This window comes from Sinohyriopsis cumingii, chromosome 3, assembly GCF_028554795.1.
Source record: "Sinohyriopsis cumingii isolate HCF-2022 chromosome 3, ASM2855479v2, whole genome shotgun sequence".
NCBI classification, from domain to species: Eukaryota; Metazoa; Mollusca; class Bivalvia; order Unionida; family Unionidae; genus Sinohyriopsis; species Sinohyriopsis cumingii.
In genome coordinates, this window is record NC_142963.1 from 56,537,336 (window position 1) to 56,563,293 (window position 25,958).

At 32.9% G+C, this 25,958-nt stretch overlaps 2 protein-coding genes across 8 annotated transcripts in view; one reads left to right on the forward strand and one right to left on the reverse strand.

The window, feature by feature from the left end:
- The window catches only part of LOC149802896 (uncharacterized), a 138,331-nt gene extending 128,655 nt beyond the window's left edge, over positions 1-9,676 (forward strand). For all 3 annotated transcript variants that reach the window (XM_089952383.1, XM_089952384.1, XM_089952385.1), the window contains 2 exons: positions 1,176-1,284; positions 3,725-9,676. In XM_089952383.1, coding sequence (XP_089808509.1) covers positions 1,176-1,284; positions 3,725-4,036 — 421 coding nt within the window. In that variant the 3' untranslated portion in view covers positions 4,037-9,676. The remainder of the gene's footprint in view (positions 1-1,175; positions 1,285-3,724) is intronic.
- Positions 9,677-14,332: 4,656 nt separating this feature from the next.
- Positions 14,333-25,958, reverse strand: part of LOC149802897 (cilia- and flagella-associated protein 337-like) — a 146,498-nt gene continuing 134,872 nt past the window's right edge. For 4 of the 5 annotated variants that reach the window (XM_089952386.1, XM_089952388.1, XM_089952387.1 and 1 more), the window contains 3 exons: positions 21,793-21,903; positions 19,403-19,549; positions 14,333-18,735 (listed from right to left, as the gene is read on the reverse strand). In XM_089952386.1, coding sequence (XP_089808512.1) covers positions 18,403-18,735; positions 19,403-19,549; positions 21,793-21,903 — 591 coding nt within the window. In that variant the 3' untranslated portion in view covers positions 14,333-18,402. The remainder of the gene's footprint in view (positions 18,736-19,402; positions 19,550-21,792; positions 21,904-25,958) is intronic. The other variant, XM_089952389.1, reaches the window with a different exon arrangement.

Genomic DNA, 25,958 nt, shown 5'->3' on the forward strand with positions numbered 1-25,958 from the left:
TAATAGCTGTTATGGATAGTGTACTTGACACTAATTCAGGCTAATTTTATGAGCACAAGGGAGCAGTCATTTTATGAAGCAGTGTGCTTAGATCATGTACAATTTTCAAAAGTACAGTATCCAAAGAAATGTCAGCCATATTAGATTAAAGTAGCATAGAGGTATGCCAACATTCTCTCCACTGTACATGTTTTAAATGCAAACAACTTCACATTACATATGTCACTCTTTCAGAAGTACATAATAACTGGTGAGCCCCTAAGTGTTTCCTTTGGACATTCAAATTATACAAAGCATTTGCTAGATAGCAGGGCAGGATTGAATCTAAAAGCAGTGCATGTTGGGTGCAGTTCAGTTTCTGCTGTGTCTAAACAAATATATTAACTCAGAAAAGTATGTAATAACTGCTGTAATAATATAATAATTATTAAATTAATTACTCATGAATTGCAAAAAACAAAAAGTTTTCTTAAATAGTGTTTTCAGTTTACGTGTAAAAATTTAGCATTTGACATTGGCTGATGGTACAGAACCTCACAGCTCCAACTAATTATGCAAGAATGGTCTATGTTTAATGTTTGTACTATACCTGTCTTATGCTTCTGTTGTTAACATAATACTTGCATAATATCAGACAAATAATGATGCATGCCTTATTGTATGATAGTACAGTATTTAATACTTATTCGAAACCTGTCAGATTTTGGCATTTCTTCTTGCCATGGACTTATTTAGAAGCATGAAGAAATAGCTATAGATATACAGGAAATAAACTTGCCTTTTGTTTTGGTTGTTTTGGGTTTGATTCTGTTTCTCAGCACAAGATAAGTTATACATGGTTGCCAGTTGCCAAATGTTATAGATCAAGTCCTAGCATTTACACCTTTCTAAAAAAAGATACCAATGCACCATATATTCAAGCTCAGAAACACAGTTAAACAGCATGTGAAATACCATGGATTTTTTTAAAGAGCTGGCAATTATCCTAACATATCTATCAACCCACTGTACCTGCCTCATTACTACATTTGCCTTGTAGACCAATGTATACCAGGTGAGCAACTTCTAGCCCATTTGGGCCTCTTGGTTTATCTACTCAGTACTTTTTGCTGTAAGAATTTTTTATTTATTAGAGTTCATAAAACTTATTGAGATTTGGTGTTTACTTTTTTCAGGGAGGAAGTGGATATATTTGGAGTGGATGGACACATCTACAAAGGTAGAAGGGGCAACAGCAAGATAGAGGCAAGGTTACCAGTAGGTGTGAACAACAATAATATACAGGTCAGAATAGATACTGTTTTTTTATCTCAGAATTTTTCATCAAGTCCCAATGCAGATCCTTTGCATTCTGAAAGATCCTTGCTTTGTGAATCTTGAACACATGTAGGTAGAAATACTATGACTGTTGCAGATTTTGGGTGATTTTTAAGTCCTGCTAATCATAGACCAGATGAGTTTATGGGATGACCTGTTGTCCATTATCTGTCATCAGTTGTCCCTTCTTCATCCATGTGTTAGCACAAGTTTTTTATCACTACACCTTCTCAACTACTTGAAGGAATGCCATGATGCTTTATACATATACTCATACTAACATTTTGTTGGTCCTAAATAAAAATGATTCTGCATGGATATGGCCAATACAGTGGCCATCTTGAAAGTCTTGTTATCACTACTGCTCCAGGATGGATGGTCATACTGGGATTTCAACCAAAAGACTCATTACAGTATCAAGTTGGTCCTCATTGAAAATGGCGCTGAGCTGACAGCTAATATAGCCACTATAGCAGCCATCTTGATAATCTTATAGCTATTGCTCCTAAATGGAATGTCATATAAACATACTTTTTCGCCAAAAGACTTCTTGTGACATCCAGTTGTTTATGAATGAAAGTGGTGCTGCTCTGACCTCAGGTGTGGCAGCCATCTTGCAATTTTTTTTTATCACTACTCCATTTAGATTGGTTTTCTGTTGCCATGAGGTTTTCACCAGAAGACTTCTTATGATGTTCTCTTGGTCCTAATTGAAATTTGTGCCAGTCAATCTAATGTGACAGCCATCTTGAAAATATTGTTATCGATATTCCTCATAAACAGTGAATCATAGGACATGATGAGGTTTTCAGCAAAAGGTTTTAGGATGTCTAGTTAGTCCTAATGAAAATGGTGCTGACCTGGTATCCAATATGACCTCACTAGTAGCCATCTTGAACATTTTATAATTACTACTTCCTCTAAATGGAATGTCATGTTGGCAAGCTTGATCCTAAATAAAAATGATGCTGATCTTTTATCCAGTATGGCCACCATGGTGGACATCTTGAAAAACTTCATTTTGCTCCTCCTCCTGAACAGATGCTCAAATCAACTTAAGCAATCAAAGAATGTCAGAGACAGTTTCTATGCTCAACAATAAAACTGAAGAAATGGTCTTATTTTGGATTCCTGTAAATTCTTTCCAGCCAGTAGACAGTAGAGCATTAGTTCCTTCAAAGGAATTTTGTCTTTCATTTCAGCGAACATGAGATTCTTTTTAATCATATGACTGCATATCTCAGTGACTTTCCTAGGAGTTATTACTCAGGTCCTACACAAATCTAAGGGCACATCGTTTAGTAACACAAGTGCTTCAAAGTTCTTATCAGCAGGGGACTAGAGTTGCAATGTAAATGCTTCAAAGTGTTTATCAGCAGGGGACTAGGGTTGCAATGTAAATGGAAAATCTCCGTTAAAAATTAACTGTAATATATTGATTGATCTGAGCAAGAAAGACAAGTTACTTAGAATTGTGCAATTATGTAGATATTTCAAGCTCATTAACCTATTTTAAGGGGCAGTCCATATTTTATTATAGACGGGGATAAATAGCAATCCTTGTGTCTGTCCATTTATCGGTCCTTCCAGCCAACACAATCTTGTTAGTGACACTTGTCCTTTAGTTTTTGATGGGATGCAATGAAACTTGACAAATAATATGGTCATCACCTAAAGATGCTTAGGTCTTCAAATCACTTTGTTCCCAGAGTTTTTTTTAGAGTTATGGCCCATTTTGTGTTGTAGCTTAATACTTTGTATGGAACAATCTCATTAGCACAACTAATTCTGCAGTGATAGTCTGCCATGAAATTTATTGTGTTTGCAAAACATGAGCTTATTTGAACAACTAGTTCCACACATGGCTCCTGTGATTTCTGTTAGAGGTATTGCCCTTCATATCCTGTTGATGAATGTACTGTACTACAGAATTTGGTGAAAGCATTTGTCTTGCAGTATTTTTGGGGGAATGTAGTAAAACTTATTCGTTATGGTCATCATTTAAAGATGAAAATATCGATAGATCTTTGTTCTCCCTTGATTTTTTTGAAGACATGTTGGCCTTTTTTTGAATTACAGCTGGATGCAATGTAGACAGAATTTTAGGAATACAACTTCTCTTGCAGTTTTCAGCAGATTGCTGTTACACTTATAGTATATTATAGTCATCATCGAAAGATATGCATGTTGAACAGTCATTGAACTCAAAATATTTTCACCCAAGTTATGCCTGATTTTTGATCAAAACCTTAAATGCCTAGAGATCTGTGTTTACCTGTTGGTGTTATATCACAGTGAAACATGGGACTCTGATGCTTGTATTTGTAAATCCTATTATAAAAATGATTATCAAAGAAAAATCATTTGATGACACATTATTGTACTTTCTTCATTTTCCGTTTTACAGACTCCAAGGCCCACAGCTGAAGCTGTCACTGTATCGATCAAAACTCAGAAGAGCTCATCGCAGTTGAAGGTTTCCTCTCAAACAAGTCAACGAAACCGACCAACTTCGGCACGAGCTTCCACTACCCCACGACCTGAATCTGTGAAGGGCAGACCCAGTTCCAGGCCTCAGTCTGCTCGACCCACACATTCCTCCAGAACTACTCCTGCTCCATCTGAACCCCAAATGCATGAGGAAGTCCATGGGGAAACAGAACTGGAGATTGATGATGAAACAATAGAGGTGCCTTTAGTTGATCTGCAAGTGCAGTAAGGGACTATCCATAGGGAAAAACAGTTTGTTAGCAATTAAAAGATATTGTTTGCAAAAAAGATGTTTGTATACTTAAGGTTTCAGAAGATTGCAAGTATTGATTAAATCAAGAAGCAATTTAATGTCTTCAGTGATATATAACCTGTGATCTAATTTTTATGTAGTCATTTTTGTAAGTTATAATTTGAGATATAGTTAATTTTTTTGTACCTTCTGTTAGAAAATTTCAGCAAAGATTCATTTTGAAACTAATTTCAGTTTTTATTGGTTAAAAAAAACTTTTAATATAATTTTAAACACCATATTACAAACAATTCTTCAAGTCTGCCATATTATTATTCTTATCAGAGGCCTGCAGAGCACAAAGTCCAGTAAAATTGCATTTAGACTTTTCTTTGCCATCAATATTTTAAGTTAATATGGAGTGCTAATCATTGCAAATATGAAATATAAGAACTGTCATGATACTTCCAGGCAGTATTAACTGTTGAGCTAATATTAATTCTGATAAAATTAAAAGATGTAGATATACATGATTATTTTATTAATTTTATCAACTTGATTTTCAATATACAAGATTTTCACAACATGTCTTTTCACAACTTAATTCTGTCCTTTGAAAGTTATATTTACATTCAATCTTAAAATTTGAGATGGGTTGAGATGTTCTATAAATACTGTTCAGAATCTGCTTCTGTATATTCCCTGTTTAGTTTGTTTGTATGTTTGCATGCTTTTTTATGAACACATTTGCAGTCTGTATTTATGTATTATTAGTGCTATTTTATAAATTTTGTTGTGGTGGTTGCACTTTTCTAGGTTGATTATCACCATTAAATTCTAACTTTAAAATTGACAGATAGGGAAGTACTATTTTGTTTATATCCATATTCTTGAGTTTGGTTTTCAAATTTTAATACTTCCTATAGTGATTTTGCTAAGAGTTGTATTTCAGTTTTAATTTATTATATTTTCATAGATTAAATGGCAAATGATTCTTTGACGTTCTGCAGAATTTGTGTTTGCAAAGTTATAAGCAATCTTGTGCCTTTGTTTTAATGAAAATGCAATTCTGTCACCCACTCATATATGTGCAACCCTCTTCTCACAGTGCAATTATTTGTCTACATTGCATAGTTGTTGATGTATGTACCTATCTTGCACTTTTATTATGTTCATTTGATGCAAGTGACAAAGTGGCATTGAAGATCTTGGAAATTAAGCTTCATATCATTTCTGGACTACCACAAAAATCGCTTCTTTTTTGTTTTAATCAAAAAAGAGTTTTGTTCAAGTTTTCTTTCAGAATTTGTTTGTATTTTGAGTGATTAAATCTAAACCTTTCATCATAAGATGGCTGCAGACATCACTTTATCTGTGAACACAATAGATTTCATAGAAATACATATTTGTCCTGCATATTTCTAATTCATTTCTCATGACCAGTCACTTTGAAGGTCTACAGAGGAAACATTTTTGACACATATAGTTTAAACAAAATTGCAGACTTTCTTCTTAGATCAAAATAAAAATAAAGATATTTCAAATATTTTCTTCTCAGTCTGTATTATGACATGTCATACTCAGTATTTATAAAGAACAGAAGTATCCCATGTGAAAAATTGAAGTAAAAAAATAAAATAAAGTTTTTAGTTGATTTCTCTGCCACAAAAATGTTAGCAAAGAATAGATTACAATGTATTATAACAGTGGTAAAAATTATTTCTGAGTGGCTGAACAAGTCACATATACCAACAGTGATACAGTATAATAGTGATTTCAGTTTTTCTAAACAGTCTTTTGTGCTTCCAATGGGGATTTTTCTATTTCACACTATGAAAGTAATAAACATTTACAGACTTCTGTTTCACATTGTTTTATGAGCTGTGTCCTGTGCTTTGCATTGGCTAATGTATATTTTACAGCTCAGTCTAACAAGATACTGAGCAAACCAATAGCATGTCATTGTTCAGTATACAGTTATCCTGGTAATTTTATTGTTGAGCTCATGATAGTGGGAAAGCAAGACATTGCAGTCACTTGTCCTGCAATGGTAAAATTAATGTCAAAGAATTTGTTAGGGTTTTCATTATGGTTTTTCATTTTCCACATATTTTTGAAATCCTCATCATACTTAGCATAAATTAATATCAAGCTAGGACTTTTCATTATGCAATACACTGACTCCTTTGTTTTTGGGGTCAAGGCTACATCATAGAAAATTTGCAATACAGCATTGTTTAAAAGTTATAGAAAAAAATGCAATACAATATTGGTTCAAAGAATGAATCATTGTGAAGGCAAAACAACTCTGACAGGCTTATTCAATTTTATGTCCTTGGGGTACAAATGCTAATAGTGAGAGCTTTATAGTGAACTTTGAAAAATGGAAGTCCAGGACCACTGTTCTCCAAAAATTTGAGACTGAAGCATGTATGGAGCACATTTTTTAAATCTGAAAGTCTTGGTAGGAGAGGCTGTCACTTCGGAGAGCTCTTACAGCACATTTGTGAAAATCCACCAGTTCTGAAATAAATTTCACGTGCCTTTTTTCCAGGAACCCTTTAAACTCCTATGCTTGTATTAAGATAGCATTTAGTAATCAATACCTCAACATGTACACTCAGTGTATGCCATCTTGTTGCTGAAATTTGCATTCCTAAACTTGAGTATTGTATGTTTCTTGAATGTGAATCCATACAAGCCAGACAGATCTCTTGTGATTGACTAATTTAACTGTTAAACTATATGTGGCTTGTTTTTTGCATTTGATTTGGAAAATCTGCTATCTTCCCCATTTTGTTTATGTGCCATTACCTTCAACTAAATTATGATGTTATAATTTCCAGGGATTAAGTGTTGACTCACAGTCAGTGAATGAACTATAGCAATGTCATGTACATTCAAAAACCTCTGATTCAAAAGGTCACTTTAGAGTTTATGATCATTCTTTGGCAAGACCTTATGTATTGGATTTGAAAGTTTTCTACATTTTCTCTCAAACTGGAAGCAGATGTCTAAGGGAATTTATGTCTGATGATAATTAGTTAAGTTTAATGTCTTGTATTTGATCAGTCTTATTTCTTTTTTATTTGAAATGCAGAGTGTCTAATGTTAATGTTATTAAATGTTATGACAATTACTTGATTCTGCAAAGTACACACACAATACACCAATCTGGTTAAAATTTGTTGTTTTTAGTTACTTTAGTAGCTAAGTACACCCACAATACACCAGTCTGGTTAAAATTTGTTATTTATAGTTAATTTAGTACCTACGTACACCCACAATACACCAATCTGGTTAAAATTTGTTGTTTGTAGTTACTTTAGTACCTACATACACCCACAATACACCAGTCTGGTTAAAATTGGTTGTTTATAGTTACTTTAGTACCTACATACACCCACAATACACCAATCTGGTTAAAATTGGTTGTTTGTAGTTACTTTAGTACCTACATACACCCACAATACACCAATCTGGTTAAAATTTGTTGTTTGTAGTTACTTTAGTACCTACATACACCCACAATACACCAATCTGGTTAAAATTTGTTGTTTGTAGTTACTTTAGTACCTACATACACCCACAATACACCAGTCTGGTTAAAATTGGTTGTTTATAGTTACTTTAGTACCTACATACACCCACAATACACCAATCTGGTTAAAATTGGTTGTTTGTAGTTACTTTAGTACCTACATACACCCACAATACACCAATCTGGTTAAAATTTGTTGTTTGTAGTTACTTTAGTACCTACATACACCCACAATACACCAATCTGGTTAAAATTTGTTGTTTGTAGTTACTTTAGTACCTACATACACCCACAATACACCAGTCTGGTTAAAATTGGTTGTTTATAGTTACTTTAGTACCTACATACACCCACAATACACCAATCTGGTTAAAATTGGTTGTTTGTAGTTACTTTAGTACCTACATACACCCACAATACACCAATCTGGTTAAAATTTGTTGTTTGTAGTTACTTTAGTACCTACATACACCCACAATACACCAATCTGGTTAAAATTTGTTGTTTGTAGTTACTTTAGTACCTACATACACCCACAATACACCAGTCTGGTTAAAATTGGTTGTTTGTAGTTACTTTAGTAGCTAGGTGCACCCACAATACACCAATCTGGTTAAAATTTGTTGTTTTTAGTTACTTTAGTAGCTAAGTACACCCACAATACACCAATCTGGTTAAAATTTGTTGTTTATAGTTACTTTAGTAGCTACATACACCTTTAGTAGCTACATACACCGACAATACACCAGTCTGGTTAAAATTTGTTTTTTGTAGTTACTTTAGTAGCTAAGTACACCCACAATACACCAATCTGGTTAAAATTTTTGGTTTGTACATGTAGTTACTTTAGTAGCTAAATATCTTTACCAAGATATATATTGTGATGAATCATTGCAGCCTTGGTGCATTATTATCTATCAACAATGAATCCTATGCTCAGTGTATGACTAGTTATATTCCCGTCATTCAATTTGTGATTTGCTTTGCTCAGATACAGAGATCCTTGCCAACCCCCTCAACTTGTGCTCATCGCTTTCCCCCTTTTAAAATAAATATATCAAATTCTTTACTGTTTGGATTATAGAAACAGATTTTTAACTAGCCTACACAATGTGTATAATGAATATATGAACAGATATATTTTCTAGCTCACAGTTTATAAGCTGTGGCATGACTGTTGTTTTTAATGGAGAACTTTTACTTTTACTCCCTGTCCTCTTAAATTTATTTGTGGAAATCAATGCTTATCATTGCATAATTTCTTTGTTAGGATAAAATTCACATATTTTGTATAAATATTTGGAATCACTTTGAAAATGTCTGCCATATTTGTCAGAACATACATGGCAATATTCAGGCCATATTTTTATTTATGATCACAGATAAGAAAATTCTATTTCTATAACATTTCTTTCATATACTTTATAGAATAAGTTAATGTTTACGATAAAGGCATTACTGTTACTGATAAATATAATAGTATAGCCCTGATCTATGCAAATTGGGGGTATTAGTCGAAGAGTCTGTGATATGTGATTTTATCTTTTGTGCTTGTGTCTCTTTCATTGTCTGTCAACTTGAATGTTTTCTTGTTCATTTCTTATTTAAACAACACAGTATTAATGCAGTGAAATCTGGCTGCAAAATATAACAACTGTTGTTAAAGTTTCTGATTGAATATAATGACTGTTTTTCTTTCAATGTTCAAAACTGAAACCCATTGGAAAAATACTTGTAAGCACAATTAAATGAAGTAAATGTAATCATAATTTTGTTCAGCAGTCTCTAGTTAAAACTAATAAAATTCTGAATATTTAGGCAAGCTCTTTATATTGTTACCAAAATATGTTTTTTTCTAAAATATTGAACAACCGGTCAAATTTTGTTTTCAATTTATATTTTCATGTTCATTTCATGCATAAAAAACTGTTTTTTAGCTATATCCGTCCATTGAGTTGTGTAAACTCAGTTTATATAATCAGTGATATCTTTTTATGAAACATTGATTTTGATATACCATAGCCACTGCTGTTCTTGTTAAAATAATGATGTGCATATAGTTCTGTTTGTACAATAAATTCTTTTCACAAAATGTTCTTGCTTTCTTCCACTGATGTATTCAATTGCTTTCATTCCAAGTTACATTTAAGTTTCAGAAAGATATAAACTTGACATATTATCTGAAAAGAGTTCATTTCACTATAATGAATGATGTATTCTGGACCATTTGATTTATGGAAAGTAAAGACGGCTCCTGATGTTCTAGAACTGAGTAGGAAGTAAACATTTTTGATGTGTTCCTTACATAAATCTTGTACTGTATGCCAATAATCAAAACATTTTGATCTACTTTTAGCATAATTTATGTCAAAACCAGGCTGTTTATCAACTGTGTTTATGCCATTGGAAAGTTTCCTTCTCATGTATAACTTTCAGCATGTTAGCAAATTCAGGTCACTGTTACCTATGGGTTATTGATCTTTGCAGACTCCAGTATTTCATGTTGGGTAAATTTCCATGAACAGTTATTTTCATCAGTGTGCTTTCTTTCAATAATGTCATGCCAATACACATGGGTCACTTGGTGAGATATTGTTCATCTCTCTTTTGCCGAAGGATTCTTCAGTCTCTTTTTTGTAAATTGAAATGCACAAGACATCGTCACTGTGTTCCCATATTGTGACAGAATTTGTGGATTTTAGGGCTATTGTGACCTTCTTTTACCAAATGAAGGATGTTGAGGTAGTGTTGTCTTAATAAGCAGTGGTGAGGAAACTTCTTGTTGCAGGATCATTGAACTATTATTAGCTCATCTGGCCATATGGCCAAGTTAGTTCATGGTATGGCCCATTTTGATGTATATGTGTGATTAGGAATTTTAATGTAGCTTTAAAAATTTGTCAGTCATATCCCTATGATATCTGCATTGTGACGGTTTATAGTGATGTCTAGCACTGGGGCATCATGCCGCAGACATGTAGCATAATGTTCCACCCAGTGATATTATCCTGACACCAGTCTGACCAGTCCTAACACTAACCTCTTGATGCTAAGTGCCAAGCGAGGCAGCTGTTAGTACCATTTTTATAAGTCTTTGGTATGACTTGACTGGGGATCGAACCCATGTCATCCATCAAAAATTGCTCTGTCAACAGCTGTACCAGATTTAACCAAACTTAGTACAGAGCATCCTGGTATAAAACCGTTAAAGGTTGTATTGAAATGACGCTGATCCACCATTAAATATGGCCACCAATATAAATATTGTTTTAAGTAACTTCTCAAAAACTGCTAAACAGATATAGATCAGTTTAAAAAAATAGAGTAGGTTGACCTTTAAAGTTTGTACAAATGATGCCAGTCCTCCATCAAATGTAGTCACCAATACCAAAAATAGGAATACAGCTCTCATCCATGAATAATTGCTACTTTCTTCATATAAAAAACCAACCGACCAATTTCAGCTTAACTGGCATTATGGCATAAAGTCCTTTCGGATTATGTAAATGATGCTGATCTGACATCAATATGGACACAATTACTAAAAATAGAAAACCCTCTAAATAACTTCTAACAAAAAATTACTAGAGATTTATGGAAATCATCCTGGCTTGAAGACCTTTAAGATTTTTTACAAATGATGCCGATATCCTATTAAATATTGTCAATGTTAGGAAAAAGCAAATTCCTTTATTCAAATATTTTTCCCCCACTTTTGGTGGTGAGGTCATAAAAACACAATTCATGAAATCTGACAGTGACCTTTACTGAGCAGGCATTGAAAGAACCAGGTTTATTTGCCCCATTGTAAAGAGTATTGAAAAAAAAGTGCAGAAAAAGGAATAAAAATACTTGTCAGTGACTTTGACCTTAACGATAAAAACTTTGGCTGTCATGCATGAGAATCCATCAAACTGAAGTATTAAATGTACCAGTGTTAATTACAGGAACTCAGACGTTACAAAGCAGAAACAAAAGATGATTAGACTCCCAGTGTGGTACAATACACTCCTGCTAATGACAATATCTTAAGTTATAGAGTGAACAAGGAAGTGTGTTGGAAAACATGATATATTGAGCTGCGACATTGACCTCAAAGACTGGACCCCAAGGTCAAATGCAGCAGACTTTCCAGTGATGATGCATAAGTAGGCCAAGTTTCATGCCTGATCTTCAATGGCTTTAAAATTACAAAGCAGAAGGAAAAGTACATTGAAAACCTAAAATATTGAGCCATGACCATAACCTTGAAGATATAACCCTAATATGGTATGCAACATGCCTTTTAGTGCTATTTTTCAAGTATATCAATGTTCAAGCCTTAATATAGTGGCTTTAAAGTTATAGAGTGGAAAATATGTATGATGGAAAGGAAAAAATATTGATCTATGACTTTGACCTTAAAGGTAACAATCTCAATCTGGAATGTGCCACACCTTTTGCAACTGAGAATAAGTATACCACGTTTAACCCCTCAATCTCAAACAGTTTTAAGAGAAGAAATAAAAATGTAAAATAATGCGCCTTGACCTGAACCTTGAAGACATGGCCCTAAGTATGATATATAAACCACTTGATGATGATGATTTATACCAAGTTTCATCCCTTTGTTTAAAATGTCTTAAAATCATTGGGCAAAAAGGAATATGTGATAGATGGACAGTGGAAGCACATATTAATTCTCTTGCTTTTCTTTGAAAAGGTAGGGGTACAAAAAAGAAAAACTTTTAAGCAAATTCACCAAAATTGAGTAATAGAATTTGGATAAGCTTGACAGAAAACATCCTGGCATAACCTTCATTTTGAAACAAATACTGATGTTTAATCAAATATGGATGCTGTTACTAAACATAGAAGAACCTTAAAAAGTACTCTTTCAAAACCAGCGAATAGAATTCAGACACACTTGACAGCATCCTGGCATGAAGACCTGTAACAGTTATTCAAACGATGCCAATACACTGACAGATATGGCTTTCATTATTAAAGTACAAAAACATTTTCAGAATTTTGTCCCCAAAAAAATGAAAAACAATAGAATTTGTCCATCTTTGACACAAAAACTGTCCTGGAAAAGACAAATGATGTTGATGTGCAGTCAAAATGGATGAAGTTTAATAGTAAATCATTGAAAAACTTGTTTTCAACAAACAGACTGTGAAGTGGCTCAGATGTGCTTCATTGTGACATTATTGTGACATCTAATATGTGCTACCTTGCAATGTTTTCAGCCCTGTGCCCTGTATCAGCAAGTAAAGAATTCCAGACTTTTTCCTCATCTGTGTTATGCAACATTTTCTGCACCTAAACCATTGTAAAGAAAACTGCATACAATTCTATACAAATTGCTTGATGCAGTTATTAAAGTGTACATTTTTTTGTGGGGAGAGGGGTATATCACTAAATGTTCAGTGTTGCCCAAGGGAGGTAACCCATTGTGAGGAGATTTTAATTTATGTAGCTAAGAAAATCAATGGCCAATTGAAAATGTAAAAGTACGCAAAGAAAATTTGATGGGACAAGTACATTTTAGTATTGCTCTTGGAGCAAAACAAGTGCTGTGTTTTGATTGGTCATATCTAGGGCCAATTGCAAAAAGAACTCATAATAAATGTTTTACTTTTGTTGCAAACTGATGCCAATCCATCCCTGCATGATGCCCATACCTGTGTTATGTTGTGGATTGCTATATATAAAGTGAGGACATACTATATGTAACATAAGCAGCATCAACCATGATCAGCTGCATTGTTATACATTGTCATATCAGAATCAAAGCATTTTGCAACTGTAAGTGCATAACAGACAAACAAATAAGACAATCATTTTTTTTCTCAATCTGATACACCTGCCTATCTTTTATTATTGTCAATCAAGGTCAATTAAGAAGTACAAGAACAGCATTCTATCTAAATCTCACATCGTTAACGTGGTTCATGGAAATTACACAAGAGCATTACATCAAATTTGGCCACTTTATAATGAAGCATGCTTTCAGCAAGGCTGTGTCATATATGTCCATATAAAACCACAAAAATATGGGTACATAATGATGTTAAAACACAGCATTCTTGATTCTCTTTAGATATAAACTGAAAATCAGGTGATATATATTGGGTAGCAAAGATTGAATTAAATTGGGACAATTTAATGGGATTTAATTATCAGTGCTGCATTTTATGATCGATTGAGGAATAGTGATGGCTCCCCAGCAAAGAACCACTAAGATCATGTTGTGCTTTAATAATAAGGTTGGTAAAATGTGTGTACTATACTATATATACTCTATATACTTGCTTATAAGATGAGTCCAACTGTGAACTGCACAGACCCAGATATACCATTGCATAATGCACTGACACATCTGGGTCTGTGCAGTTGGTTAGGAGTTATCAGTAGAACAAACAACATAGACCCTGATCACCAGGTGCACTATGCTACAGCAGATCAGGGTCTTTGTTGTTTGCAGTTTGACTTAACTTATAAGTGAGCATAAATTGTAATATCTGCACTTGCCTTAAAAAGTGTATACTCTTCTTTGGTCAAAAACCACATAAAAATTATCTACTTTTTGGTGTACATTTCTCTATCTTGGCACACTTGAGGGTCAGAATCAGCTGCTGAAATCGGCCAAGACATCACAATTTTCTTGTATCATGATATCCACATGATGTTGTCCCGTTGCACTTTAACTTTATGAGATTAATAATTCTCAAAAACTGATATTAAAACAAAGACAACAAAAACAAGTATTCCATTAAAAATTTATTATTCATCATATATTGCCCAAATTTCATAAAATACAATACATTAAAAGCATAAACAAGTTTTAAAACAAAAGAAAGCTTGATTTTCAAAAATAATGGCAATAATTTATTAGGTTATCACATTTTTTCCAAACTTACATTTCAAAAATATATGACAAATATAGATATAAAAGCAACAATTCCTGAAAATATTAGCTATAAATTATCCTCATTATCACAGTTTAAAATTTGTCAGTGTACAATTGTACAGTTTTGCAAGTTTGAAGTCCCAACTTTTCAGTTTAAAACACAACTTAGAGCAGCTGAAAAAGTTAAAACAAATTTTTTTAAAGTTCATTATTTTCATTTGTATGAAAAATACTGACTATAAAAAGGTAACAAACACAACTAAAAGGTAATTATTATATAAAAAATTAATGTGCTGCAATGTTCAGAAAAAATATAAAGAATAAAGTATACTGGAATTGTATTTGTTCATGTACAATGGACATATAACAGCAGATAGCACAAACCCCACCCTGACATTGCATAATGCACCAGTAGGTCAGGGACTTCACTGTTTATTATACATGTGATTCCAAAACAAACTGCTTACACACTGTGTAATGGCAGATCTGGGAGTGTGGTGTACACAGCTGAATGTGAAATGTTTTGTGGTCATGCAGCAAAAAATAAAAAATGAATAAAAACTTTTTTGTGCATTCATAATTTCATTTTTAGGAGTTTCTTTTTCCATAATAAAAAAGGACAGAGTTTTGTATCAATAAATAATGAGACAAAGAAATTAATAAATAGCATATTTTATAAAGTCTTTAAACATGAAAAAGTTTTTCTTATTTATTTTATAGAATGACCACAATATGATGGATATATCATTTGTTACCATGTCTTAGATACAATTTTATGTCTTATGGTAAAATAATTGGATGGATTCTCTGGATGCAATAAGAAGTTTCCTATCATTTTTTAAACAATGCCATGAAAATTGGCCATTGTGACCATCTTTAGCAAGACAATATACTGGTTAGATTTTGTGTACTTAGTATGTGATATATATTGGAGGGGGAAGGGGGCATTGGGCGAATAGAAGCTAATCAACCTAGACTTTGTCATCATAAAATTATGACAAAATTAAAATAATACCAATATTGCTTCAAAACCAATTATAATATTCTAAAATGTATACAAATAGTAAGACACAGCAACCTCTTTTTATCACAGGCATACAATATATTACATTAGCTCACTGTAAGCCAGTCAATAGCTGGAGTAGTGTTGTGGCATTAAATGTGTGAAGCAGTTAAACAAGAATTTTTATTAAAACAGAACAATTTTGGATATACAATATTATGAAAGTGAAATCAATAAATTACATTTATCAAGCAACTAAATATATTTTGAGCAAAATAACTCCTGAAATTGGCAAGCTAAACTGCACAAACTATGTCGATGAATAATTTGTTCACAAAATTATTGAGGTCACATCAGTTTTCTATAGCAGAAATCCTGCACAGTTGATATACAGGTCAGTTGTTAATATATATTATTAATAATAATAAAGAAACATTTATAGGCTGGTGACATTTAAGAAAGATAATGATTATCTGCTTATAATCTAATTGTGATTATTATTCATGTGTATAATTTATCCATAATACATCTTTTTCTTGTTTTTTAATTAAATCCCCTCCCCCTTTTTTAAACAAGCATGTGGCTTTACATTTGATTGTTGTTGTTGTAGGGTTTAATGCCATTTTTCAGCACAAGATAGGCTATACATGGCAGCCACTATAAATGGTGGAGGAAGAACCCAAGAAAACCCTGGAAAGAACTACTGACCCATGAGGAGCTACTGGCAAGATTTCTCACATACCCACATTGGCCATTCACATTTGATGCTTTGCCAACTGAGACTGATAAAACAGTATTTTAAAGTCTGATTCACTCGTTTGGTTTTCAAGGGAGAACACTCTTACATATATGCATTTAAGTAACCATGAGTGTCAGTTGTCTTCACTCACATGTCAGTCTATCACCAGCTAGGATTGAACTGTCCTTACAGGATAAAATTAGTCTGATCAGGGAGAATGAATCGGTACCAGAGCCAGCTACACTGAAGAAACTAGAAGAAAAATGTATGATAGGAACTTTATGAATTATATGGAGGATTATAGATTATTATTTATAATTCTAATGGATCTACAGAAAAGTTATCATAGTATCTCATTCCTTAAATACCATCTATGCTCACTTATAAGTAGAGTCAAACTGCAAACAATACAGACCCTGGTCTCCATTAGCCTAATGCATCTGCAGATCAGGGTCTGTGTTGTTTCTTCTACTGATTACCCATAACAAACTGCACAGACCCAGATCTGCTGGCATATTACACAGCAGCAGATCTGGGTCTGTGCAGTTGACAGCTGGATTCAACCTATAAGCAAGTATATATGGTATTTCTTGAGATAAGCATTGCATTTTTTATGTGAAACACCTGTATTTGTGTGACCAGATGTGCAATCCAATTAAAATAAGATCTCCCCTGTCCTACAGGAACATCTGACAGCAATTGCTTAGGGTTCATGTTCTGCTGACATGAATTAGCCAGTGGAAATGCAGCTTCAGAAATCTGAAAGTGAATCAAATCATTTGGCATATATTAAAGCTCTTCAGTCACACTGCTCAGTCTCCCAAATGTCGTGATAAAGAACTTCCTCGGATTGGCTGATACAATTAGTGATTATGGTAATAACATAGATCACCAGAACATAACCTCTAAGTTGTCACTGTCAGATCTTCATGTAGGACAGTGGAGATCTGACTTTAACGAGACTGACCAGATGTGATTTTTGAAAGCAAGATAGATACATTGTTCAGCCAGGTTTGTATTCAATGTAAAAATGACAAGCAGTTTCCATAATTTATGCACTCTTTTACTCACATACACCAATATTTTCCCATTATCACATTTTCTCTCTCAAATCACAAACATTATATACTTGCTTTTAAAGCAAATCCAGCTGCAAACTGCATAGACCCAGACCTGCCATCACAAAATGTGCAGTTTGTTATGAGTAATCAGTAGAACAAACAACAAAGACCCTGATCTGCATGCACATTATGCTACAGCAGATCAGATTATTTGCTGTTTGCAGTTTGACTTGGCTTATGAGCAAGTATATCTAGTAAGTGTTTATTAAAAGATACACCTTTTTACACATACTAAACCCTCAGTAAACTAAAAAACTCTCAAAACTGAAAATTAAAATCAGTCCCATGGGTTTAGTTTTGAGGGGTTTCACTTAATATATATATTACTGGACAGAGCAGACACCATCAGCAATTGAAGAAGCAGACATGATTATTATGTTTTTTTAAAACAGAGGTATTCATTTTTTTATTATCAATTATGCAGGCATATGGTAAATGCTGACTGTTGTGAAAATTGTGTTTGCTTCTGCAGATTGAAATAAAATTTACATTTTCTGCAGAAATTTCAGACAATGTTATGATCAGATACATTTTGTTTCCCTCCCTTTTGCCATCTATCTTTATTCAAGACAAAGTATTGAAGATCATGTTGGAATTCAAGCCTGAGATAAAATTTTGTGGTTAAGATATTTTGAGATATGTGAGGCATGGGTGTTTAAAAGATCTGTCTTATGTATTAACTTTTAAAGCATCTTTCATAGTTTCAAGACCAAAGTGATTTGTGGTAAATGGTACTTGGCATACTGCCAAATAATGCATCATTTGATCATAGCATGATAGAGACCATTATACCATCAAGAATTAATTTGTTCTTGGCTACTTTCACTCAAATCTGTCATTTTCTTTTACAGTTTTCATTACATATATGGTACTTTGATATGCTGCCTTCTTTGCATTATTGGCAAAGCAGTCCATCAACCCTAGAAGGGTTACTTTTTTTTGCTGGCAAAACTAGTTTTGTCTGGCAGTGAACAAAAATGTTTAGGTCTGGTAATTCCACAATTGCATAACCAGTACCCATCACATCTAACAGCACTAAAGCACCTGAACATAAAGATGTTTCATCATACAGACGTGTTACTTTTCTTTAGTATAAAACTAGATGATGTGGATTGTTTCATCAAGCTTGGTGTTGATAGCTTTGAAATACTTGGTGTAGATTGCTTTGAACGACTCGGTGTTTTAGATGTTCTTGACTTATCATCTCTTGTAGCAGCACGGCTGCCTGGTACAGTTTTCTTGTTTTCCTGCTGTTCATTGCTTGGAGTTTCGGGACTAGCATAGGAAAAGTCCATGTTAATGAGCTTTTCATCTGTAATATACTCCGATTTATATCCTTTGCTGAGCATCCTTTGACTCAGTGGTAGGTCCTTTGGTAATTCTGGGTTTTTAACCTCCTGAAAATACAAACGCTGACAGCTTATGATTTTATTTCACTGTAAATCGGAATATTTCAGCACATGTGTACATGTCAGATCTAATGACCTGGGTCTATGCAGTTTGGAAGGAGTATTCAGTAGAAAACAAAACCTGATCTGTTGGCACATAATGCACAAATAGAGTAGGGTCTATGTTGTTTGCAGTTGAACCTGACTTATAAATGGGTATAAATGTAACCTACAGCATGCATGCCAGCATTGGATAATTAAATGGATGAATATAACTTGGCTGCAGCACTCTACAACTGAGTGGACCTGGTAAATGATTGCCATAGTAATTAACACAATAGAAGAACTTGATACTCCACAGATCATGCACCTTCTGCAAGAATCAATTCTTTACATTCACTGCATCTGTGTTCTTGCTTTGACTTCATAATAGTATAGCTGTGATCTTTAGAAAATGTGATGCATATCATAAATTTAAAACTGTCATTATCTGACCATTTTTTGAACAATTCTAATTACATTTTCTGTGCTTGTCTGACAATTCTCTGAAATTAGATGGCATTAATATCAGAGGAAAAAATTAAATATTGTAGAACTGTTCAAAATGCTAATTACTGAATGTGTGTAGTCTACAAATATGTCAACTTGTTTGAAACAGAACAATAATTAAACTTACTGGAGTAGACAGCGCCTGAAAGGGTGAACATAGTTTTCCATACTGTTGTGTTTTCTTCATTGTAATTCCACCATAATTCTCCCTGCGGTCTCTCCTGTCCTGTTGCTTGCGACTGAGCTCTTTTTCCACTTTAGTTCCAAGAAATGTCTGGAAAGGGGTTGAATATAATATTCAAAAGATGTTAAGGCCTCAATGAATTTAAAATACAAAATGAAAAATGTCTTTTTTTATATATAAAAATTTATAATAAGAAAACTAAATTAATTGAACATATTTATGTTCTAAACAAAAAGAAAAGAAACTTAGTGTGGATCTCAGATATCACATACAGCTGTATCCCAAATTCCAAAGGATCCCTTAGAAATCTAATTGCCAGCTAAATGTGAATAATTATGTAACTGGTAAACTGTATAAATAATTGGACAACAGTCCATCCAGACAAGTGGACTACATAGGTAATTTTCACTATTTAACATATACAATATCAAATCCTTATAATTAACATACACAATAACAAATCTTTATAAATTAATATCCACAATATCAAATCTGTATAAATTAAGATACACAATATAAAATCTTTATAATTAACATACATGATATAAAAATCTGTATAAATTAATATACACAATATCAAATCTATACAAATTTAAATCCATAATATCATATCTGTATAACAATGATATTTCTAATCCAATTTTCAGGAATTTTTTTATATCATATAATTAGTTGTGACCAATCACAAGGATCATTTTGGAAAATTAATATGTTCATTTTCAATTAATATTTTTACTAAAGATAACACCAAGCATTTTTTATTTTTACAAGAGTCATTTGTTGAAAAAAAAGATCTAATATAAATGACTTTAACCGTTTACATATTTGTGAATAATAGATTTACTCCATTAGCAGTACGATAGTGTGAACTTGGGAAATGTATATGCATTACTCAGTTAATATATGATGTTAAACAGCAATAGCTTTGCATTTATGTGATCCTGGGTTTAAACCCCAGCTCCTAAATATGAAAATATGTCTGTCCTGGAAACAAAGCTAGTGCTTTTCTCTGAGTTCTCTAACTTTCCACAACTTCAAAGACCACCCACACCTACATCTAACCATTCAATAATACTAACAACTGTATTTACTTACATATAAGTATGGTCCAACTTGGTAATTTCATTAGAATATGTACAATGTTGATGCAAAATATATCAAAGAGACCAAATGCAATATTCTCAAAAGAGCTGAGCATGAGAAATATAAAAAAGTTATAATTTGGCTGTTGTGGACAGTTATACAAAATATTTTGGTGGATAAGAAAAAGTAATAAGACTGTTGAAAAGGTCATTATAAATTACCCAATCTTGCTTACTATATAAAGCTTGCCATATGAGCTAACTACAAAATGTGTGAATCTATTAAGCAGCTAGCAAAATTATGATGAAATTTTCCAAGTCAGCATGTAAAATTGCTGAATCTTTGATTGAAATTTAATTCATGCAAATTTATGATCAGGTTTTGCAACATGGAATTGTGAAAGGATTACTACAATGCGTGTACATTATTTCTTAATTGGATTGATCTCATGTTTTCCAATTGATGTGTCATGAAAAACACAACATAGCAGGAGTTTTTCTCTTTTTATAGATAAACCATAGATTATTGTATTTCCTTATCATCTCCCAACTTAGCATTGTAGAATAACACAAGTTTACAGTTTATGACAGCCTTCTGCCATGGAATCAATTTAACAATTAAAATGGTGAAATCACCATGAAACTCAGAAAATATGCATGTATAACATGTAGCAAATTGAGCACAGACCCAGATCTGCCTGCTCCTTCATAAAATTGTACTTACTAATGTTAATCCAAATTTTGACATCTTACTTTAAATTTACAAATCCAGCTCTTTAACTGGTCAGATTATTTTCAATCAAGTTTTTGAGTTGAGAACAATTTAAGATGGCAGATTCAGATGTCCCATAATGCACTAGCAGATATGGATATACACTAATTGACTAATTGGTCTATTTATAAGTCTGAGCAAACATGGCAGACCATGTTCTAGTGGCAGATTATGTAACAGTGTATTAGGGTCTATGTTCTATATATCAAAAACTACCGGTATTTTTAAATCAAATATTGCACAACTGATACATAATTGGTAAGGAAATTAAAATTTGAATTAAATTAAATTGTTTCTTTAATTTGATCCAGAACACAGAATTTCTCAGTAAGCTTTTAAATTATTTTTGGAGTTTCACTGAACACAAATTAGGCAAATTTTTAAAATATTAATATATTATCAAATCAAATCTAAGACCATAAATACTTTTAACATTTTCTGGCAAAACCAACAAGAAGATGCTGCAACAAGAATACTACCTTGGATCGTTCAGGTCTGTTGGTACCAAGGGAAAAAGTTTGAGATCGTAATTTAAGCTGAAGGTTTGTAAACCCATTTTCCACAATAATTTCCTCCTCTTCATTCATGTGCTGTTTGTGGGAAAAGAAAAACAAAAAGCCATGCATACCAAAACCATAGAAAACATGTGCAAAAATAACACTGCTCCCTCTTCACTTATCACTTGCAATCAATATATGCTTTGGCGGGGAAAGGACTACATTATAATCATTTTAATCTGACAAGCAATTACCAGTAGAATTTTAAATGGTTTCACTCCACTGTTAGGTATCTGATCTACATGCATATATTAGACTCCCTACTGTGAACAGTATACAGCACACAGATCAAGATTTATACTGTTTCATTCCACATGTAAAATGTATATCTTCATATATGGTGCATGATATAATGACAGAACAATTGACTGATGTGCATTACACATGAGCAAATACAGTCAATAGTTATTATTTTTAATGAAAAGCAATTACCAGGTGAATGTTTCCATCATTACATCATGTGCACACAATGGTCAAATTATTCAAGAGGATCAGGTCAGGACAGTTGCACACCTAAAAGACAATGACCTCGTAGTGGCAAATGAACCTGATGATTATGCAGAAGACATGAGTTAGAATCCTGATTGCAGGATTGTGACTTATCCCATTAAAAACAAAAGACCTGTATTTTCTGTGATGTTAAAATGAAAGCTTAACGAATATGAAGATGTTCCCAGTAAAAAGTCATATATATGCAGAAATATCTAACAAAAATAATGCAAAAAATGAGATAAGATAATATTCAAATAATAATTGAGTAAATTAAATTGGATTCTTACATTTGGAATTGTAAGAAGGAGCAGTTAAAATGTGCATACACAGACCTGCCATCTTGAACACACATAGTCATTTTATTTATTTGCCGATGGGGTGCATTACAGGCACACTATCATATGTACTTGCTTATAAGACAAGTCCAACTGTAAAGACCCAGATCTGCTGTCACATAATCTGCTGGCAGATCGTGGTCTTTGCAGTTTCTTAGTAGTAATTACCAGAACAGACCCTGATTTGTAGGTAACTAATGCTATGGCAGATCAAGATCTTTGTTTTTTTGCAGTTTGAGTTTATATAGTAATATTTTAACAGGTTTACCTGTGCATACATTTAACTGTGGACAGTATAGCCCCAGATCTCATGTCACATAAAGTTCCATCAGTTTTAGGTATGTTCTGTTTGCTTGAAATTTTAATTAAGACAAACAGTAAAAACCCTGATCTTTTGACACATTGTGTGACAGCAAATCAAGTTCTACATTGTTAGCAATTGGGTGCATAGTGCACACATGTAATGACAGTATCATTCTTGTAAAATATATATTTCAAAATATGCACTTAAACCTATCATTAAGGGACTATCAAGGAACAGAACAATTTTCCCCCATAATACATCATCCTTTTTTATGGTAAAGCCTCCCAGGAGACCCCTTTCTCTACCTGAAAATCTACCTACCTCTCTTCTATTGTAACTGATAGATTCTAAAAAGATTTGCAAGACCATGGACTGATGTCTCACCTTCTTTACTGTGACACAGTCTACAAACCTTGCTGCAAAGATTAAGAAAAGTAGGTCATTGTGATCTACTTTTGCCCATAGTAAAAAATATCCCACTAGAATCAAAAAAAGGTTATCTGTTACTTTTATCGACTGAGTAAAGTTATAAAAAAACATATCACTGAAACATCACATTAAGTTTTTCACAAGATTTGCATGGCCATACTTTGACTATATCAGTATTTTATTGGATTTATTTACGTTCAAATCAACAAAAACTGTTGAAAAGCCTGGCACTCCATTCAACATCAGTTTTGATGCAATGAAACAGATAAGAATTGCATATATACATGAGTATACATTTCTGAGAAAAATAAAAATCATTTATAAAATATTAAACAATCGAGCTTCTGAGTATCCACATTGCCATATATACTCACTTCTAAGTCAAGTCAAACTGCAAACAACAAAGATCCTGATCTGCTTAGACATAATGCACCTGCTGATCAGGGTCTATTATTTTTGTCCTACTGATTACTCCTAACAAACTGCAAGGACCCAGATCTGCTGGTTCATTATGGGTCTTTGCAGTTTGCAGTTGGGCTCATCTTATAAGCAAATACAGATGGACTGTTTTCAATTGGACACGTAAGCAAGTATATACATTGTCTATTTAACTGATAATCTTAGGTACACTGCTCAAATAAATATTAAAAAAACTATTAAAATAACTACCAAACTCTAAATATGTTTTCAATAATTAGGTGTAATTGTTTTAAATAGTATTTAAAAGGCAATTAATCTGGCTCAAACTATACAAACCATTCATCAAAAGGAGGATTGTACGGATTTTAAAAAGAGTTAAATATTCAGTGTTTATCATTTTCTACTAGCATTTCCATCTTCATTAGTAGATGCAATCTCTTTATACATATATTTGGTCTTTTTATCCTCAGGTAAGGCAGTCAATAGTGAGTCATGGTTCTTCAGTTTCAGTGTAAGTACATCAGATCTTTAACTTTTTTTTTACTTACATAGATGTTTCTGCAACCATATGATGTGTCAGATGTTTTTCTTTGTATATTATTATATTATCAGTTCAAGTGTGTATGTATTTCTGTATGTTCAGTGTAGACACAGGTGAAAATATATGTTGTGTATGTGTTTCTGTATGTGCAGTGAAGACAGGTGAAAAAAAAAGCTGTGCACATATTTCTATATGTGCAGTGTAGACACAGGTGAAAATATATGTTCTATATGTATATCTGTATGTGCAGTGTAAATGCTGGTGAAAATGCATATTGTGTTTATGTTTCTGTATGTGCTGATATAGGTGAGCATGTGTGTTGTATATTTTTCTGTATGTGTAGTTTAGACACAGGTGAAAATGTGTGTTGTGTGCATATGTAGTTTTGAAGTGTGAATATAACATTCATTTTTGCTTATGTGACTGCTTAAGTATAATTTATACACAGCTATGGTGATCTACTCCCTACCATTCCCATGTAAAAATAATAATTAATACAAGAAGCTTAAATTAATAAATATCTTGCCAACCAATCAAAACATTTCCAGCCATCATGTGCAGTGTCTTTTATAATTTTATATTATCAGCCCAAATAATTAGGAACAGGTGAAAATCTGAACATTACAGTTATTAGGGGTGAAATGATTCATCAGTATATTGATGTTTGTCAACAGTTTTCCAGTTGCACTGATAGAAACAAGTACTTTGGGTCATGGCTGTTGTTTTGCATTTGCAGGAAGTACAGTGCAAGGGATCTGGCTGTTTAAGTCATCTCCACTCCTGCATCCAGATCTAGACAAAATTTTCCTTACAAAAGAAACACTGCAATATTTCTTCTACTTTGAAGATAACACTATAATGCCTTCCAAATTTAAATGAAGGCTTGAAATTGGTAACAAGGTTTTTTTTAAACCTTTAATGCATGGAATACAATAGGTATTGTGCCTATGATGAGTCCCACATCCAACAAAATGGAGCAGTCTAAAGCTGAATTAGAATCTTTGAAAAGTAGCAGACATTGTTTGGAAGTACTTGTTTATCTTTTCAAGGGTCAAAATGGCATTTGAACAAATGATGTTATGCCTAGGTCCATCTGCAATCTCCACAGTGGAAACCTATGTGAACATGTCTGAAATGTTACCACCCTACCATAGACAATCCATCTAAAGATGCCAAGACCATCCATATGTTTATTAATAATTGATCATACCACAGGTGGTGAATCATGATACATTTCAGTATGTGGCATGCATGTATTGTTTCACATATATTTTTAAACAAATATTTTGCATTTTAAAGGACCTAAAAGAACACTAGTACTATGACAACTGAATTGCCCTCTTAAAATAAGACATTATTATTATTATCATTATCATTATTATTATTATTATTATTATTATTATTATTGCATGAATGTGTTGCCTCTTAAAACAAAGACATTATTATTACTATTATTATTATTATTATTTGGAAAAATAATACAAGAAGTTGTATTACTGTGCATGCAACAGTATCAGAGAAACTGAGTTTCATGACAACAGTCTGATGCAATCAATGGAGCATAAAA